The 20,967-nt window shown below is 43.5% G+C and overlaps 1 protein-coding gene across 2 annotated transcripts in view; it reads left to right on the top strand.

Annotated features, from left to right (window-relative positions):
* The window catches only part of MDGA2 (MAM domain containing glycosylphosphatidylinositol anchor 2), a 360,002-nt gene that overhangs the window by 310,097 nt on the left and 28,938 nt on the right, over positions 1-20,967 (top strand). For both annotated transcript variants that reach the window (XM_086749693.1, XM_086749692.1), the window contains exon 10: positions 90-238. In XM_086749693.1, the coding sequence (XP_086605819.1) occupies positions 90-238 (149 nt within the window). The remainder of the gene's footprint in view (positions 1-89; positions 239-20,967) is intronic.

Below are 20,967 nucleotides of genomic sequence, written 5' to 3'. Positions count from 1 at the left end.
CTGGGCATGGCATCAATGCTTGGCTCCAAAACTGGCTGCCTGATCTGGTTTCTTTGTTTTCCCCGTTTTTTTGTTCTCGTCTCCTGCAGGCAAAGCCTACGCTCCCGAGTTTTACTATGACACCTACAACCCGCTGTGGCAGAACAGACCCCGTGTCTACTCCTACAGTCTCCAGTGGACCCAGATGAACCCCGACGCTGTGGACCGCATCCTTGCCTATCGCTTAGGGATTAGGCAGGTGAGGAAAGAAATTACTTGGTGCAGGATGTGCCTTTTGAGTGCTGACCTCTGTGAGGACTGCTGAGTCTTTATTTTGTTTTGTTTTATTTTACTTTATTTTAATTTTATTTTATGTTGTTTCATTTTATTTTAATTTTATTTCCTTTTATTTTATTAATTTTTAATCTTATTTTACTTCATTTTTTTCCTCCCTCTTTTCGTCTTTTGTGAATCGGAGTTGTTTCTCCTCCTTCTGGAAGGTTTGCTGCCATCTTGCAGAAGTAGTCCTCTGCTGCTTGCAGATGCTGGAAACTAATTTGCACATTTGTGGTGTGAAACATGGAGATTAAAGAGCTGTTCCTCAGGGGGTTTGCAGAGGCTGTGGCTCAAGATATGCTAGAAAGATTACACAAAAGAAACTTGCCGTGCAATTAAACTTTTTCTCTCTGTGTATCTGTATATCTTTTATCGGATCCTGCATGTAAATGGATAAATACGGGGATAGCTGTAGCTTTCCTACAGAACCATGAGGTGATCCTTGAGAACCAAGACGTCTTTCTTGATCGCGTTAAAGTCCATCACACTTGCATCTTCATGGATTCACTGTGGACTTTTCAGTGGGAATTGGCACTGTTATGGAAGCGTGGGATCAACCCACTTGCAGAGGAATTGTTAGATTGACATAGTCATCCCCATTAATTTACCCTTTAATGAGAAAAATATCATCTGTCTTCTTTGACAGTTATTGCTAAAAAGCTTGAGTTTTAATAGTGAATTGAAGTTGATGAACCACTCTGTGTGTAGCTTAAACTTTCGTTAAATGGCAACCCCTCTGCTTACTCCCCGCTGCAGGGCAAAGTGATCTTCCTACAGCTAAGTTCAAACAAAATCTCACCATTTTATATTCTAAAGGCAGAAAATTTTTATGCCGTATCGCTTGTTCCCAATCCTGTCTAGAGCCCGTCCATGCCAAAACCAACTGTGCCAGAGATTGGACTGACAGCTTGGGTTTTGGCATTGCCAGGCTTGCTCGAGGGAAAAGACATGGTTTGAAAATAACGTTCCTTGCTATGGACACTTCCTTGGCCACCACGTCCACTTCCGAGTCATATCTTACCGGCTGGGCTGCCGGCCTTGGTCTGGACCTGCTGCAGTCGAATGAAGATGTTTTGCTGCTTACTTGGGAGGATCCATGTCATATAGGTTTGGTCTTGATTTATGCTCTCCCGTTGAGCTTGCTTTTCTTTAAGGAACACCACAAGTGATTGATTTAGAAAGTATATGTTTGGTTATTCGATGCCTGAAATAATAGCTTGTGCAGGGAGAAAGAGGTAGGGGATTAAGACAGATTCCTGAAGATGTACATATATTTTTGAAAATGTGAGTGCAGAATGTATTTTGTTTTCCCACAGATCTCCTACTGGGATGAGCTTTGCAAGCTGAAAAAATAAATATAAGATTTGAGTGTGTTATTTATGCTAGATGGATGGAGGTTTGCTTGTGTAACTTCTGTGGTAGTTGTGGAGTAGACTGGGCCACGTCCAGGAAGCGGCTTTGATAGCTGGGGGATGCTGGCTCTCCTTCACTCAGAGTTTGTCTCTGCCTGAATCTAACTAATTTGAAATTAAAATTTGTGACTTTTAAGACATGTTTATGCAACTGTTTGCATCATTGTGTACAAATCAGTTCTGTTATTCCCACTACCCGAGAGGAATTATTAAATTAAAAAAAAAAGACTTTGCTGAAGTAAAAGAATATATGGTGAAATTAATTGCATTAGGATTTTTAGCTTCTTTTTCTTCCATTTCATTTTAATTTGCTTTTAATTATCTATTTATGTCATTATCTAGAGTTACTTTACTCTAATTTCCTTGACAGCACTCTCTGGCAGGCTGATGAAAATATTTTCCTTTCCTTGATCTGAAGCCACATCTAAAACTTGGGAGATTCAGAACCCAGTGAACCATCCAGACAGGCTTGTCCATTATTGCAGCAGTTCCCTCTGAAACAAGGGTGATAATTAAACTACTTTTGTTTTTTTTTTCTTAACACCTACCAGTAGTTGCTACCAGCAGATTGCCCTCTGAACTGGTTGTGTTTAGATAGTTTATTTGATTTAGCAATGCATTTTTAACTGGATTATGCTGTTATTTTTATTTAAAAAAGAAGAAAAGAGGGGAGGAGCATCCTTCAGGAGTGGCAGCAAGCACCGCTCACAGCTTGCAAAGTTCGTTGTGGAAACAGGGTGGGAGGGCTTCCAGGTCGGAGCTGGAGAGCAGCCAGCATCCCAGCACACCGCTATGGTCCAAAGCGACTGCTCTTCATCTTTGTTTTAATATCCTCCAGCATGGCAAAGCACCGCCAGTGGACTTTGCTGTGGGTCAGTGTGTTGGTGTCTGCCTGGGATTCGATTAACACCGTTACCTTTATCTGATCACTACAGGATGAGGCGTAATGGTCTCGAAATAGAGGGAGGTAGATTCAGATTAGATATTAGGAAAAAATTTTTACGCTGAGGCCCAGGTTGCCCAGAGAGGTGGTGGAAGCCCCATCCCTGGAAACATTCCAGGCCAGGTTGGCCGGGGCTCTGAGCAACCTGACCTGGTTGGAGATGTCCCTGCTCCTGGCAGGGGGGTGGGCTGGATGGGCTTTGAAGGTCCCTTCCAACCCAAACCATCCTGTGATTCTGTGAAGAGTGCTAACGTCAGAGCTCAAGCATCGCTTCCTCTTTACCCAACCTCTACGTTGCTGCTCCACCTGAGACAGAATCCAGGCTGTATTTTGGGAATAGTTAAGTGATAGCAGGTTTAGCCTTGCTGAATTTTCTGTGGAGCTGTTAAAGTCTGTAATATTGACAATACTTTTAATGTAATTTTATAAAAACAAGAGTTTCTTATGAAGCACGGAGTAGTTTAGCTCCATTTTTGCATTTGCCAGCTGGCTGTAGAAAGCAACGCAAAGCATGCGCTTCATAATGAAACTTCTAAAGGGCAAAGGAGTCTGGTAATAGAATGTGGCAGACTGGAGTTTTTCCTTAAAGACAAATTGTTCTGCTAGGAGTAATTAGATAATACGAATTATAACACCAGGAAGGTAACTCTGCTGATGGGCGTGCAGGGCGATTGTGGAGTTGGAGATGCCTCTGCCTTGAGCTGCTCAGGCAAGCAGAGTTTTGAAAAGTTTTGATGGCAGCAGGAACAACTGGAGAGAAAAGGCCAGAGCCGGAGGTGAAGGGCATGGTAGTGTGACGGGTGCTCCCTCCTCGGGCAATCAGGGAGGGACAGGAATTATTTCGAGCACTTTCTGCTTAAGCCCAAATACTCCTGTTCTTGCCTTTTGGGGATTCATTCTGTGCTTAATGTTATTTTTTAACGAGCATGGGCTCTTGTCTCCATTTCTAGTTGATGCAGCACGCGGACGGTGCTGGGTTTTAGTTGGCTTTGGGGATGCTGAGCTGGGGTATCTGCCAAGCCTGCCATGACGGAGCATCTAGCCACCAAGCCACGTGCATGGCTGTGTTCCTCTCTGATTCAACAGTGACAAATAACTGTTCTAAAAAATGAGGCGCTAACTAAATCGCCATAGAGTTTACCTGTTGAGTGAGCGTAAGAGTTGCTCTTCCTGTGCTCTGATAGCACTCCAATCCCTCAAGGAGGTGGTGCAATATGCATCCAGGCCCTGTCCCTTCAAGGAGTTCTTATAGATGTGGTCTTCTCATGGAAATTTCTGGCTTGTCCACTTAAGAAAAAGAAGCATTTACTCAATGAGAGATAATAGCGAGGGACCTGGTCTGATTTGCAGTTCTTGTAAGACCAGTCTAGACAGTTTTGGCAGGGTTAAAGGGACTTGAAGTGGCTCCCAGAAGAAGGAAGGCCCTTGAGGGCAACGGATTCAGTCTAACGCCAGTCCTGCTGCCAACCTTTGGCATAAAGAATGACTCAAAAGTTGGCAGAGAGATACCATGATGTATATAACATCTACTTCTCTTGGGCCACCAGAGCCAAAGGAAGCCAAGATTAAAGCATTCGTTTAGCTACCATGCGCTGTCCTGTACGTTGCCCAAATTTCAGAAGCATAAAAGTGGTGAACAGCTACCCTGGCACATCTGGGCATCTGTGAGCACATCCGCCATCTGACTTCCAAGTGCCAAAGAAGGGAAAGAAAGAATTGAGCCCACCCGTTTTCCGTCCAGTTTTTGTGAGCTTTTTCCAGCCTGGCGATGAGAGGAGGACGTGCTCCTGATCCACGGGCGGTGCATCATTCCTCAGAGCATCGGTAACAATTTTCTCACTGCTGAAGGGGAAAGCTGAATACAGACCGAGTAGAAAAATAAGAGATGCAGGGAGCATAAGCAAAGGTCCATTTGAGATGTTCGTTTATGATTACCGCAGTCTTGTATGGGAGAGCAAGGTGGAAATTCGGGATACAGCCAGAGCAGGGTATAGTCAAGAGGAATAGATAGGAATCTGTGGTCACTAGCTGGCAGAGATTGGGGCCAATACCTTTCGTGCTTAAAGGTATAAATCTGAAAGCAGAGGAAGAACAAGTGTGATTAATTAATCTCAGTAATGTCGACCTAGTCATGGAGGAGTTCTACAGCTTCTTCTGCAGCACCATGTCCATGCAGCAACTACGTGGCCTTTACCTGGCGGAGCAAGTCCAGTTACCTCCTAGACCCCTAAAGGGCCCCCACTGTCCGTTGCAGTGACCGAAAGGGATAGGATTCGATTAAAAATACAAAGATCTTGGTATCTTTGAGTTCCGTGAGCACAGCTCTCGAACACACAGGCATGTGTGAATTTGGGCTCTGGGTCCTCCTTCTTGGTGGTGCTTAATGACCCAGACCATTGCATGGCCCGTTGCCTCTGTGGGACCATTTCTCTCTCCAGTCTTCTTTCTCTGGGGCTTGCTTTAATTTTTTAATTTATTTTTTTTTTTAATTCCACCCTGTATGAATCACCAGAGCAGTGTTACACATTTCTGTCTGATCCTGCGTCTTGTCACCTGCCTCGTCACTAGAGTTAAAATAAAGGCACATCTCGGGCACAAGAGGGTGATGTAACGGTAGGAAAGCAGGACACAGGAGAAACTTGTTTGGCATTTTAAGCACTGGTTAAGGAGAAGTTGAGAGAAACCAGCACAGCAAATGCTAGAGAAGTTCTTTGAGGGAAAAAAAAGTGGGGCTTAGTTTAACCATGTGTCAGGGAAGCCAAGAAAGTCAAACAGGCAGAGGGAAGATCCCATCAGGTGAAGAGGGAGAAAAGTGTCATTTTTTCTGCCTACAGAGCAAAAATGGAAATAGATGAATGGACATTGTTATTTACTGAGTGCTGTGTTTGGAATCAAAGTCACTTATGAGATATTTACTTATTTTAGCACACTCAAGGCCCCCACCTGATGGGTAGTAGCTCTCCAGATGTTCCTTTTATCAGGATCACAGTGCTGTCATCATATAGTCTACTGAAAGGGGAAGATGTTTGCAGGCTGGGTATTTTCATTTGTTTTGCTATAGAAAATGTAATAGCTGTACATCAAAATGTACAAATTGGATTCAGAACCACTCAAAAATCATTGCATCTGTAGGAATTAATTTCAGGAGAGGAAGTGAGGGAGTTGAAAAGGCTAATTCTTGTGTGTATTGGAATATTTCTAATGTTTTCATGAAAAATTTTAAGCCACCTTCTACAGGTGGAAATAAGCTGTCCTGAAGATTTCACAGCATGCATTTATTTTTGGAAGGCTAAACCAGGCTTTTTTTTTTTTCCTTTTATGTTTGCACTTGGGAAATGAGACAGAGAGAGTTTGGCCAAAAAAAAAAAAAAAAAAAAAAAGATTGCAACCTGCAAAGGCACATTTCTTATTGGTTTCCTTGGGTTTGGCAAGTTGAATTTTGAGAAGCAGTGGTTCTGTTTTACAATTTCCAGTTCACAGTACTGGTACCTCCTATGCGTATTCTTCACCAGACTGAGACTTGAGTTTCGAAATCGCAGGCTGAGGGCTGTCATTTGAGATCTGTACCGAATTATTTTAATTGCTATTTTAAAATGGTTGCATCTCCCAGTCTTCTGATAGAATAGGAAAATTCTTATGCATAATTTTGAAAAAAAAAAAAACCAACTATTTTGATTATGTCTGAAGAAATTCAGAGGTAAAAGTGATAGACGTAAATACATCTTTTCCTGTCAGATCCTGGTGCTCTGACTTTGATCCCATCTTTGGTTACCAAAAATGCTCCTGGCTGTAATGGGTGTGTGCCTCCAGAGCAGCCAGTTTGCCTGTTTTGGAGGTAGTGGGCTGGATTTCCTAGACATGCAAACACAAGACGTCCCAGGTAGAGCTGTGCCCATTCACATTACCGTGAAATCTGGACCATAAAAATAAAACTCTTTTTCTTCACGAAAAAAACTTACAGGCAAAATTGAACATATTCATTTGATCCAAGCAATCACCGCCTGCTGGGACTGCCTTGGTTTGATTTTCGTTATATAAGCATGAATTCCTGCTATTTCATTACTGGTTTTAATACCTAATTCATATTAACTTTTTAGTCTGGTTTCTTAAGCAAACAAGACACCCAGGAATCTCCTAAAGTTATTGCCTGAACCCAGCTCTTAATTTTAGTCAGCCCTGACACGGGGAGCAGAGGTGCAGGAGGGAGGGAGGGTCTCACCAGCGTTGTGAAAGCATGTGGACTGGTCAAGGAGAAAGATGTAGTTATTGGAAAAAAAATTGAAGGGTACAATCACGGTAATCAAGAAGGAAAAAAACATGGCCCTGCGGCAGACTGTATCAATTGCCCCTCAGTACAAGAAGGACGTTGAGGTGCTGGAGTGCCTCCAGGGAAGGGCAACAAAGCCAATGAGGCATCTGGAGCACCAGTCTGATGAGGAGCGGCTGGGGGAACTGGGATTGTTCAGTCTGGAGAAGAGGAGGCTGAGGGGAGACCTCACTGCTCTCTACAACTGCCTGAGAGGAGGGTGTAGGGAGAAAGGTGTTGGTCTCTTCTCCTAAATAACTTGTGATGGGACAAGAGGAAATGGCCTCAAGTTGTGCCGGGGGGATGTCCTGGTTCTGGCTAGGACAGGGTTAATTCTCACCAGAGCTGGGAGAGAAGCTGGAGCTGGTGGCCCTGTGGCTGGGGACACAGCTGGGATAGGTTCCTCATTAGCTCACAGCTGGGGTAAGTTTACCCAGACTAGCCCCAGGGCTGGGCCATCCCATGGGCCATCATGCTCAGTATATCAGTGAGGAGGGTGCTAGGAGAAGCCTCCTGCTACCTTGGGGAAACTGTGCATCAGGATTTGCTGTGAGCTATTGTGCTGTATTTGTTTTCCATCTCTGTTTTGTTTTCTTCTGTTATTTCTCTTAAATTATTTTTTTGTTTGTTTCATCTCAACCCATGAGTTTTGCCACCTTTTCTTTGCCACTGGAGGGTGGGGGGAGTGAGTGAGAGACTGCACAGCTTGGTCCTGAGTGGGGCTGAAGTATAACAGGAGGTTTAGATTGGATGTTAGGAAACCCTTCTTTACTGGAAGAGTGGTCAGGCACTGGAACAGGCTGCCCAGGACAGTGGTGGAGTCACCATCCCTGGAGGTGTTCAAAGAACGTGTAGATGTGGCACTCCAGGATGTGGTTTAGTGGACCTGGTGGTGTTGGGTTGATGGTTGGATTTGGTGATCTTGGAGGTCTCTTCCAACCTTAATGATTCTATGAATTCCGTAGCTTCATAGTAAGCTCTGTGGAACCCCCTCCTGAGCAATATCTTTCTTTTCAGAGTCTCAAGCATATCTATAGATTTCTCTGTGCATAATTAGACATTGCAGGAGACTGAGATCTCTACTGCCAAGTCTCCTTCTTGATTTTTGCCAACAAAGGCAAGGGAGTAATTCCCTGAAGGACAAATCCTGCATGGGGAGGATGAGGTTATCACGCTCTTGTGCCTGAAGCAGGACATAAACTTTTTTTTGTTGTTGTTGCACTTTTCCTTTCAGTGAAAAAAAAAAAAAATACAGACTTATTTGTACTCAGAGGTGTATGCTCTCACCCAGCATTGCCAAAATCAAGTCCCACGCTGTAGCTTGAGCCTGTGCATGGTGGTCACACTCAACTTTCATTTATTCTGCCTCAGCAGAAAAATCTGCAATAAGAATTGATTACTGCTGAGAAATGCGGTGTATCAGTCAAAGTTTAGGAAAGACGCAGGAGAAAATGGAGCGAACTGAAGAGCAATTTAGTGAGAGAAATTACTCAAGCTGGAGGAATTTGTTTTACTAAACAAGTTATTTGCTTTTCACTCTGTTTAAACCCCCATGGTAGGGTTGAGGCTGGCCTTCCTGGCGTACGTGTGGCGTGCTGAGGCACAGCTCTGGCTGTGTGCTCTGGTTACAGTACAGACCGCGGAACTGCAGTGAAGACGGGACGTGTGTTTTCCTGACTGCTTTTTCACCCTGCTGCTCTCTAGTCACCCAATGGATGCAAACAGCAGGCTGTCAGGATTTTGACATGGATCGGATCCAGGTTTAAAATGAAAAATATAGTTACCTAGGAATATTTTTCATTACCCTGTCTTATTCTTTATAGAAATTCCTGTTAAAAACCCAAATCTGTAAATTACAGCAATGGTTTTCTTGTTAGTGTTGATTTCATGTGATGTCATACAGTTGTTCAGAAATACTGAAGGATTTGCAAAAAATGAAAGCTAACAGAGAAATAGAACAATGAAACTTTGAAAACTGAAGATCTCCATAAAAATTATGGCAATATTGCCCTGCGTTTGGCTGGGATAGAGTTAATTTTCGTCCTAGTAGCTGATGTAGTGCTGTGGTTGGCATTTAGGATGAGAGTCATGTTGGTAACACACTGGTGCTGCTGAGCAGTGCTTACGCAACGTCAGGGACTTTTCAGCTGCTCACACCGCCCGGCCGGCGAGGAGGCTGGAGGGGCACAGGAGTCTGGGAGGGGGCACAGCCAGGACAGCTGATCCCAGCTGGCCAAGTGGCTATCCCAGACCATATAACATCATGCTCATTATATAAACTGGGGGGAGTTGGCCAGGGAATGGCGGTCGCTGCTCAGGGATGGGCTGGGCGTCCGTCGTCGTGCAGTGAGCAGTTGTATCATTTGTTTTTCTTGGGTTTTGTTTGTCTTTCTTTTTGCTGTTTTCCTTTTAATGACATTATTGTATTTTATTTATTTATTTATTTCAATCATTAACCTGTTCTTATCTCAACCCATGAATTTTCTTACCTTTGCCCTTCTGATACCCTCCCCCATCCCACTGGGTAGAGGCAGAGTGAGCGAGCGGCTGCGTGGTACTTAGCTGCTGACTGGGGTTAAGCCACAATGCGTATATCCTTAGGCAAAAGCGTGACAATTAGGAGATGTTTGTCTATTAAAATATATTAGGATATCAGGACAAAACTTAGCAATAGCTGCACTCCCTCAAGGCATATGTCCATTATCCCAGGAGTTTATCTGCACCCTAGACAAGCCATGGGTGCTGAAGGAGAGGTGTAACCCAGGGGTTCCATGGTGTGCCCTTACGTCTTCTTTGCTCTCCCACCTTCAAGACCTATTCTAAAGATAGATTTGCTGCGTTCTTCCTGTATCGGTAGGATACATCTGTGCCTTATTTCATAGGCTGCAGTTAACTTATTTTCACAGCATTCCTTTGAGATAATTTTGTGAAACTGGAACATAGAGAAAGATCAGGTATATTCACTGCTAGTAGGGCTCACTTTGGAAAAGGGATTTTATCTCAGTGGATTTACAGGCAGCATCAAGATATTCACACTCAGAGATGCTTCACCTGAAATCTGGACATCCCATGTCCCCAAGGCTGGATGCCATGACCCTCGAGCTGGACTTTTTGGTGCAATATTTCCTTTGCGTCTGGTCTCATGGGCAGGCTATCTGCAAATTCAGTGCTGTTGTCAGTGGCGGGAGAGCAGCAGCAGCTGCACGGCCAAAGAGCTTAGACTCCAAGGGCTACCAAACTCAAGAACATATGGTTTCACTGCACAAAACTTCATGGTGAAAAATGTCCAGTTAGTGCCTTTTCTGTTGGCCGGGTGTTGAGTATTCGCTGTATTTCTGATCTTTGGTAACTAATGGAAGTGCTCTTGTGTGCAAAGCAAGCTGTCACATCCCTTAGCATCTCCCCTCTGCACCAGGATGAGCAATTCTGGCAACCTCTAAAGGCAATATTGATCTTTTGAGCTTCATGTCCTGTTTCTAAGGCCACTCAGGTTGAATAAGTAGCTGCACATCCAGACGATGCATGAAGTGAAACTGCTGAATCTGGGTGAGGTCTGCCTGGATTTTCCCCAGGGCTGTTCATGAGTGCACTTAAAAAATGAGCGCCCCAGATCTTTGGATGTAAAAAATAAAAATGAGATGCATTGCCTACTTGGCAATATTCAAAGCTGAGACTTCACCAACATTACTCCTCGTGAGCGGACTTAATGACTGCGTAAAGGACAGCGGGTGCAGGACAGGCCCCAGTGCTGGTACCTCTGCAGACCAGGGCTTCCTCTTGCTGGGATCCTCCCATGCCTCCTGCTTCCAGATTTCTGCAAAACCAGCTTTTACCTTTGCATAGTCTCACCTTTGTTATCGATCTTAAACTGATAGATTAGGAGTCCCAGACCTCTGCTAGGCATTTGGATATTTTTTACTGGGCATAGTCTTGCTGTCTCTCACTATAAATTCTGTCCTTATTGAAACAGATATATGTAATTTAGGAAAAAAAAAGTCATCATAAAAAGTACATTTTGAAGGAAAAATTAAAAAAAAAAAAAAAAAAAAAGGAAAAGCAAGTGCCATTACAAAACTAAAGCTGTTTCTTCTCTGCAGAGATGTACTGTCTCTGTTCATCCAACCAAGGGCAGGGAGGATCGATTTGTTTTTAAAAGTCCTGTGCAAATGTTGGTTGTAGTTTGGAGAGATGAGACGGTAAATGAGAATTATTATTATTATTTTTAATAATGGAATTATATTAGGTTGGCAATTCCTTAAACACAAATTTTGCTTGCTCGTGGATGAGGGATGTGGGTAGCTAAATCACAATGTACTAGCCAGTGTATGTACTAAGTGCTTTCATCAAATAATGTACATTACAGAAATTAGAGATTGTTGAGATGAGAGCGATTTCTCCCTGAAGACAACTGCTTTATCCGTTCTTTTGCTGTTAGAGAATTCTTTATTCTCTGAAACATGCACATGTTTAAGTTGAATGCAGACCATATTGCCTTTCAATAAGCGAATGAGCACCCTTCTGCAATGCCTCTGTGGTTTTGAGCTGATTTAAAACCTCATGTTTACATTTTGAGAACTTCATTAGACATCTAGTGGCTATTTCCTTTCCTCTTGTGCGGCAATTGTCTTAAATACTTAAGAAATGTTCTGTTGGAACGTTCATATCTAGCAACTGAGCTGTTATTTCTTAGCCAAAATTCATTCATTCTTAAAAAGTTACATAAAAGCAGTATGTTTGCTTTCCTTCAAAATGCGCTTTGCCATCGTGTGCTTGTCTTGTTGCATTATTACTTGTTGATCTATTTATGCAGAGACTTGTGTAGGTTGCTTAAAATGCAGCCTTGTTTTTCCAGTTCATTTACCAGGACAACCTCGCTTGTTCCCAGCATTGCCCGAGCAGCGAAGCTCCGGCGTGCTGTACGTTGAAAGGGTTGGGTTTGTCATCCTGATCACAGCTACAGTCATTAGTTAGTCACCATGTAATTATTTTGTATGAAAAAAATGCGGTCATTTTAGAAATCAGAAGAAAACGAATGAGTTCACTACTGATGGGAGTGGGCAATCTGGCGTTCCACATCCATCTGGAAGTCGTAGCATTGTGGGATACTCACCAAGTTGTGTCACTAAAGTAGAAAATGTGTCTTGGGATAGGCGGTTTCTTGATTGTGGAAATGTAGTTGTTGGTAGAAGCATGAAATGTTTAATTTCAACATAGGAACTGAATCTTGATGCCACTCTGTTAATTGGATCTCTTGTAGCCCTGATAAAAATAATGATCTGCCTATTGCAGATAAACCTGCTGCTTCATATGCAAAATCACGTCCATGCTGTTGCCGGTGACAATGCTGGCGGTGCCCAGCTCGCCCATGATGCGGCTGCACCGTGTGCTTTGAGGTGTGGTAGTCAGCACCAGCCCGGTTTCGCAATACAAGAGCTTCAAATTTGATATGTCACTGAGAAGGAATGAGAAAACTTTCTCTGAAAACTGGCCTTAATGTGGATTAATAATTAACCCGCCTTTTGTGAATGCCTAACAAAATGGGGATTAAAAATTGAAAAACTCTTTTAGTAGATGTCGAGCAGTAGCAAAAGAGCAGAGAACCTGCACCGCTGGGGCTGGGAACAGTGCAGCTCCTGTTTAATCCCGTAGACTTTAGTGAATTCATCAGGGAGCCAGCTGATATTAAAGTCTTAAAATGGATTCTCTTTGTTTATATCACACTTTAGCCTGTCTTTAAGGAGGAAAAAAAAATAATAAATTGACTTGAATGCAGTGTCATCACATTCAAGGTTGTGACTGATCTGAGTCCACACGTTAGAGAAGTGCACACTGTGACCCTTACCAAGAGCAAAATCATGGCGCCTACCTTCAGTTCCATGGGTGTTTCCAGTGTTTCCATTAAAACACGAGCAGAGAGGATGCATCTCCAGTGGTTCCAGCCAAGCATTGGCATGGTAGAACCTAACAGGGTTAGGACTTCTTGGGTGATGGCAGTGATGAAGATATAGGAAAGACAGGGAGAAACTCTTCAGTAGGGCCTATTGTGACAGGACAAGGGATAATGGTTTCAAAATAGAGGGAGATATGTTTAGATTAGACATTAGGAAAAAAAAATTTTACGCTAAGGGTGGTGGAACCCTGTCCCATATTGCCCAGAGAGGCGGTTGATGCCCCATCCCTGGAAACATTCCAGGCCAGGTTGGCCGGGGCTCTGAGCAACCTGATCTGGTTGGAGTTGTCCCTGCTCCTTGCACGGGGTTGGACTGGATGGCCTTGAAAGGACCCTTCTAACCCAAACCATTCTGTGATTCTATACTCATTGGGCCACGGGGAGATCAAGGCCACGTATTACAGCCCTGAGTGCGTTTTTGTTACTAGGTTCCACAAGAAGAAAAAATTATTTTTAAAGTTTTTATACTTGTCTGAATAGCGTTCACATCTTTATTCAAACTGTAGATAACTTTGTTTCAAGAAGAGTTCCAGAACAATACAGAAAGCATTATTCTGATAGTTGATATTAAACATCAGTATGATAATCAGAAAACGTTAGCTTTACAGCTCAGGTGAGCTTTGATCCTGGAGCAGAACAGACCTCGACCCCAGAGGAGGGAAGGTGACCCTGGGGTGCAGTGGCAGAGTCTGGGAGCGAGGGATTGCCAGTCCTGAAGTGTCGGTGGGGAATGCAGTCAGTGTGAGGGGCAGCATCGTGTGCAAGACCCTTTTAGCACTGTGGGTAGAGTTAGCTGATGGGTACAAGGCTGCTTCTCTCATTAATGGCGGACTGGTATTCACTTTTTTGATTTAAATTGTGGAGTGAGGATGCATTCAAAATAATCAGCAATACAGTTGACGTGTGTGGCACCATCAGAACACCTCTTTTATATCTCAGTGTAACTCGGGAGACTATAAATCCTCCTGCCTGTAGCGTTTATGGAAAAGGCAGTGTAGCGTACAGGGAATTTCCATTTCTCAGGGTCACTGTTGCACACAGCCTTTCATTGCTCAGGATTGAAATTGAGGAATGAGTACAATGAGAACAACCTTGTGTGTCTTTCATCATGGTGACTGCACAGATCTGGTCACCCTCTACTTGTTTCTGAAGGTGCTGACGTCTGCCAAGATGTTGTCTGCACATAAGGAACATTTCTGTGTCTCATTAATAGCTCTCTGAAAAATATTGTGACATTAATGTATTTCAGCTTTGGCTTTGAAATTGGTGACCTAGATTCTTCCAATTTTTTTGTATTTCAAAGCACCCTTGTACGTCTCCCCTGGTCAGCCTCTGGAGGTGGCCAAGACTTCCTGTAGTTGCTTTCATTAAATGTTCAATGATAAAATGGAGCTCAGTCATGAACACTTCAGTTCATGCTCATAAAATAAATTAGCAAACTCATATAACATAGCATGCATCAGGTTAGGAACACGGGCAAATTCCGGATTTTGTGCTGAAAGGCCGTGAAGCCCTACATGTTGAATTGCCTTGAAGTTTTATTGTATGCTTTCAAAGTGCATACACAAATCATCCCAAACGTCGCTCAGAGTATTTCTACACACCTGAAAGTTTATCCAAACCCACTTTTGGACCTCACCTTCAAGCTCTTGCTTCACTGAGCACGTGCTCGGTTTTGACTGGGCGGCTGTGGGTATTTTTGTGCTTTTCCATACCAGCTCCTAAGTGGGTGGCAGCGGTGCCTTCACCTGCGTCTCCCTGGCCTGGATCCATGCCGACAGCCTACTTAGAACAGTTCTGGTGCCACTGGGGCATCATGTGGAGGTATTTCCTTTCCATGCTTTGTTTTTATTAAGATAGATTCAGGTAGTTTTTTATAAATTCTGACAGTTAGTGAATCCCGATTTGCACAAACATTCAAGGAGCAGCGAGTGTATGCTTCCAGCTCTCCGATATTTACTGCCAGCAGGATGAAAGCAAGTCAAGCAAGTGAGACTTTCCCCGAGCCGACAAGAAGGGTCTGCAGCTCCGATCTCTGTGGTGGCTGCTCTGCTCCTCCGCAGGCCGCAGCCACGTTCCCTGCACCGCCAGCAGCGATGCAGCCACAGTGACCTAGAAAACAAAGGGCTCCACTTTGAGGAAGGAGTAGAAAGTCAACTGGTACCTGTAAACCGGAGAGTAACTTGTTCAAGCTTGTTATTTGAAAGACTGAAGCTCCTACCTTTCCTTTATTTTCAGTCTACAGATGTCTGTGGTCGCAGTCAGTTGATAATGAGAAAGTCTCTTCAGACAGCCCAGAGCAATTCACTTCTCTGTACGCTTCCTTCTGGTCACCGTTTTGCTTTATTGTGTTTTTAACGGCTGTTTTCATCCAGCAGCGTAGAGGGTCAGACGTATTCAAATACATGTTGTGTGCTCATGAAAGGGATTTCTGTGGAGGTTGCGTGGTCGCTGGCTGCAAACTGGAGTAGATAGTTTTCTGTCCGTGCCGTAGCACAGTTCCCATACCCATGTGTCAAATTTTTCACAAAGGAAAAAGCAAACGGGGAGAAATTTTACTGTCTTTCTGGTTAAAGAGAGTCATACCTGTTATAAATACAGAGTTTCCGCTGTATAATCGCTGTGTATAAGGTTGTTAAAAGCAAAGAAACAACCACCTTCCAGCTATGAGGTAGCCTAAATTACAGTTTACTTAGCAAATGGACTAAGGTGTCCTAGTCCATATCTTAAAGGATGCTTTCATTATCATTTATTTGTATGGAAAAACAGAAGGCAGTGTATTTTATTTTCCAATTAATAAGTTTTCAGCAGATATTTGGGCTGTATTTTGATTTTCCTCTGATAAAAATGACCTCTCTCTTTTCTTGGCTTACCATTTTCCACCCTGCCTTTAAAACCCGAGGTGTTACAGAATCATAGACTGGTTTGAGTTGGAAGGGACCTTTAGAGGTCATCTAGTTCAACCTCCAAAATATTTAAACCCCATACATATTTAAAGAGGACTTAACTCTTGGATCATCTAGCTTCTAGCTTTTGCATACCACCTTTCTTTAAATTGTTCCCATCTCTTCCTTTTTCAAATCTCAAGCCATTAATTTGGATGTTTCTGGCATCAGAACCACTCATCCATCAATTTGTAGCCCATAAAAACTGTGTCTATAACATTTTGCATCTTTGGACTCCAAGCTCCTGACTGCAAAAGACCAGAGACTTTTAGGTTCTTTAAAAAAAAAAAAGAAAGAGATACATTTTTTTAATGCTTTTGGGTGTACAAAATAAAAGCAATTACACGATGTGGTATACGCAAAAGAAGGAAATAGTAGGAGCAGATACAGAATGATTGTTAATGTTAGTCCTGAGAGAAGAAAGTCGATTACATGCCTGCAATTGTTCTTAGGGATTAGAAAAATGGAAAAAAGTTGTGCCCACTGTTAAATGTGCTTCTGATACTCCACCTTTTCCAGGCAGAAAGGAGGGAAAGAAGAGGTTTATCGCGTAGCTGCCGTTTCCATGTGCCTCGTCTCCTGGGGAAGGGAGGCTGAGCACGGGGTGCTGGTGACGGCAGCCGGCGGCAGAGGCAGGGGTGGCCCTGTGCTCCTCCAGCAAACATCTCCAGCCCCATGATGATGCCCAGCCTTGCTCAGGGCACTTTGGCTCAGAGTCCCCAGCTCCAGCAAGCAAACCTCACAGCATGCTCAGTCTGGTCTGGGCTTGGCCTCTTGGTCCCTGTGGCTTCGACAGTGGCTGGCGTTTGCAGGAGAGCGGAGAGCGGGTACCAGCTCAGCACGGAAAGAATGTGAGGTTTGGCAGTTCCAGCGATTGCCTGTGAAAATACTGAAATAGAAAAGAGATGTCATCAAGAGCGGTGTTACATGATGCACAGCGGAAAATAAACTGATGACGAGCATGGCAGAAGGCTCTTTGCAGCTGGTGCGTTGTTTTTGCCTGAATTACAGATATTTATCACCGTGAGTCATTTCAGGGCTGTAACGATCCCTTGAAACGAAGATGGCACAGGAGCCACCTACCTGGTAAGGTTTATGTTCAAAACCAGATAGCTCTGATTATATTGCTGGGCAAAATTGTTAAAGAGCAGCGTCCGCTTCATTTCCACAGCAGAAATAGAGCGAGTGCTAAATGGCAGTTTTCCCTCGGTGGTGTGCAGGTGGAAGTGTTTGCCCATGGACTGAACGGTGCTATTATATACATAACTGCTAAAGAAAACTCCTTTTTTAATTAAGAAAAATCAATTGTCGTCGTTGTTATAAATCGTAAAGAAATTACTTTAAAGACCGCCGCAGTTTTCTTGTAGGAGTATACAGTAGATTAATTTACATGGCATTCAGTTGTCATTAATTAAAGAGATGCTTGCCTGACTTTTTGAGTCAATGAAGAAATTTACGGCTGAAATCGATAGGCCAAGTACAATGCACTAAGGATGTGTTTATTTTTTATGAACATAACTGTGCATATAGGCAATCAATACTTAATCATCCTGCGGGATTAATTTATCAGGAAATCCATATGTTCAGGTCTTTTAGAGAACTTAGTGTTTCTCAACAGCAGGCAAAGAGTAAATACTCTTTCAATGGCAGCACAGACGAGATGGTTTCAATCTGCCGCAATAAAATGCGGCCACACTTTTACCGGCCTCTTTCTCTGACATCAGGGAAATAAATTTTGTGTTTCTGTTAGTTTTAGGGAACAAATATTTCTAAATATTCAAAAGTAACCATGAAAAAAATGAGTCCTTGTGAAGCCTTCTGTGATCGGATTGCGTGAGCGTGGGTGTGCTCTGCCAGATTAATTACGGGTTAGACCCACCGTGACACTAAGAAACACTCCCACAGAAAATGTGGCTTTTCCTCAGTGCTTTGTAGGTATTCACAAACTATTGGAAAACTGTTGTTTCAGCTAGGTCAACAGAAATTTCCCAAAATGTGTTTCATCCATATCTTTGTGAGGAGAGACTGTTCAGCAGGGCCTGTTGTGACAGGACGAGGGGTAATGGTTTCAAGATAGAGGAAGGCAGATTCAGATTAGATATTGGGAAGAAATTTTTTTACAGTGAGAGTTGTAGAACACTGAACAGGCTGCCCAGAGAGGTGGTGAATGCCCCATCCCTGGAAACATTCCAGGCCAGGTTGGCCGGGGCTCTGAGCAACCTGATCCGGTTGGAGATGTCCCTGCTCCTGGCAGGGGGGTTGGACTGGGTGGGCTTTGAAGGTCCCTTCCCACCCAAACCATTCTGTGATTATAAGAATTTTTCTCCTTCAAAACTTCTTTTTCAAGCAAAGCCTGATTCTTACCACGTTTAAAGCTCTGAACACATGAATTGACATGCAAGCAGATGTTTTATGGTTGGTTTTGTTTGTGTATTCTCTCTTTTGAAGCACCAATCTTGACCTCTTTATATAAAAAGGCACAGACTGAGTGTCAGTGTATCCTGCACAGGTGATTTCGAGGAAGTGGGTGATGCAGATTTGACCCCTGCCCGTCCAAGGGTGCTGGAGGAGATGCCTAGGTCTCTGGAGGCAGACAGACACTGCTCCAGGGGCAGAGGGCTTGAGGTGTTCTTGGTGCTTTAATGCCAAGCAGAGAGTAACCAAGTGCTTTGGGTGCCTCCTCTGTGGGGTCTGGCTTTACAGAGCCTCCCCAGTTTCATGCTAGGAGGTTGAACCACCCTAAGGCATTGTAGAACCTGAGTCCTATTTTTAGGGTGTCTTGGGCATTTCAGGGTTGGTGTTAGGTGCCTCAGCATCATGTAAACCTTTAAAAACGTTGTGCTAGGAAACCCTTGTCCTTCCAGCTGGTTGCCAGTTCTCCGACTCTGTGTAGATCTGACTTTCATTTCTTTTCTGTATCCCATCAGCGAGTTAAGGAGCTCAACTGCTACGCTCATTTTCAACCAGTTTAATACTTGTCAGCCAAGGGTGCCAGGTTTCACGCCAGATTTGGGAAGCAGCTCCAGGCAGAGGTCCGTTGGGGATGTCCCAGGCGCCGGGAGTGATGCTTCCATGGAGCCACCCTGCTTCCAGCACGACTGTTGGACTTATTTTCTTAACAGAAAGAGAAGGTTGAAACCTGAATGTGGCAAAAGCTGTGCACGTACTGATTTTATTTATTTGTTCAGCAGCTGAGCTGCAAAATCAGGCAAGGGGAAGTTTTGTGTCAAACCTAGTGACAATTTTGAGATGTTTGGGGTTTTTCCTGGTTTCCATGGTAAAAATAAGAATTGGACAGAGCTGATGTTGATTGCAAGGCAAAAAGATGTGTGTTGCTTCCTATGGAGACATACCAAAAGCCAGTACTGGCTGAGGGTGCATAATACTGAAATGAAAAATGAAACTGTGCCTTATGCATTATACTATGTATATGAAAGGTCCCAATGCCCCTTCTGATTGTTTCTGCAATGTTTTAAATAATCTGTGAACATTTAATGCGGATCAGAATTCAGCGGCTCTTTTAGCTGGCGTGCATGAGAAGCAGAGCATTGTCCTCCTCCTATTCATGACTTAACCCCTGAAGAGCCACCTGAGCCTATAGCATGGCTCACGCAGCCTGCGCAAGGTCAGAAACGTTAAAATAACATCTCAGATGCAATCTGCATTGGTGTAACTCAAGCCCCGCAAAGGCTCAAAGCGCAGTAAAACACACGCTGACTTTGGTGGCAGCAAAGTGAATCTGATGTCTGGACCTCTTTCATTATCCCAACTTTCTCAAAACTATTTTTACTTTTTTCTTCACAGTCTGAGTTTTATTTAACAGACATATAGCTGTACTTGCATAGCATGCTTTAATGATAGAAGTATTGACATCTCTGTCCCACTGCTTTGAATTTAAAGCTTGGCGTCTGTTAATATTACTGCAAATGCCATTTATTTGGATGAAACGTGGTAGATTTAATATTAGATTTCAGCGATTCTTCACTGTGATGGAGCACTGTCCCAGGCTGCCCAGAGAGGCGGTGGATGCCCCATCCCTGGAAACATTCCAGGCCAGGTTGGCCAGGGCTCTGAGCAACCTGATCTGGCTGGAGATGTCCCTGCTCCTGGCAGGGGGGTTGGACTGGATGGGCTTTAATGGTCCCTTCCCACCCAAACTATTCTATGATTTTATGATTTCCATGTACATTTTTATTGCATGAACAAATTAATTTTTTTTTTTAATAAAAGAGTTCCTGTCCTTAATAAACTCTGCGTTGGTGAACATGTAATAGGTAAGAACTTAAGCACACTAAGAGGTGCGGTAAGCTTAGTGGAACATCTCTTTTTAGCATCCTTGCACCTGTACAGTTGTCTTGGGATCCGTGGTAAATATTTAATGATTTTTCCTTTGTTTTCTGCAGATAGTGTCTGTAATAAGGCAGAGCATCTGCAAGTGATACTGCAGTATCGAGTTACTCCGCTGCCCAAAACGTGTGTGATTTCTGCCTACTTGTAATCTAGTTAAAGTAACGCTAGACGCAATGTGGCGCTCTCTTCTTGGCTTAGCTTCCTCTTAATTAGATTTATTTTTCTTTTCATTTCTTGGTAAGGCATATAAATAAAAGAAACTATGGATTTTGATTTTGAAAGCACTGTGCAGCCTATAAAGCACAAAAAAATCTATGCTTTGCTTTTTTTTTTTAATAAAACAGCCTCTTGTTTGCCCATATTGGCTTTATTGTTCTCTGAAATCCATCCATCTTGGAGACTGCTAGGATTGCTGATAATTATGCACTAAGGCCATTAATGGGTAGCCTATTTTTTTTTTTCTCATTCATCAACAAAATGGTAAGTGTTTGGAAATCAAACTGCATTTCAGTTCTTCAGGGTGCTCTCTGTAGCATCGAATGATGCCCCGAATGACAGCTGTGAAACCTCATGGCCTCTAATGAGGAGGCAGCGCCCAGCTCATGGAGCCACGGCTGCCCCAGCCCGGAGTGCACTGTGACAGAAAACACCTCTGCCGCTGCACTTGGCCAATGTTACTTTAAAATCGTGGAAGGAATTGGACTATAGGACACAAGGAGCCAGTTTGCCTAATTGGGTTTGAAGGG

Source organism: Chlamydotis macqueenii, chromosome 5 (genome assembly GCF_036417535.1).
Source record: "Chlamydotis macqueenii isolate bChlMac1 chromosome 5, bChlMac1.mat, whole genome shotgun sequence".
NCBI classification, from domain to species: domain Eukaryota; kingdom Metazoa; phylum Chordata; class Aves; order Otidiformes; family Otididae; genus Chlamydotis; species Chlamydotis macqueenii.
This window is presented reverse-complemented; position numbering and strand designations above follow the sequence as displayed.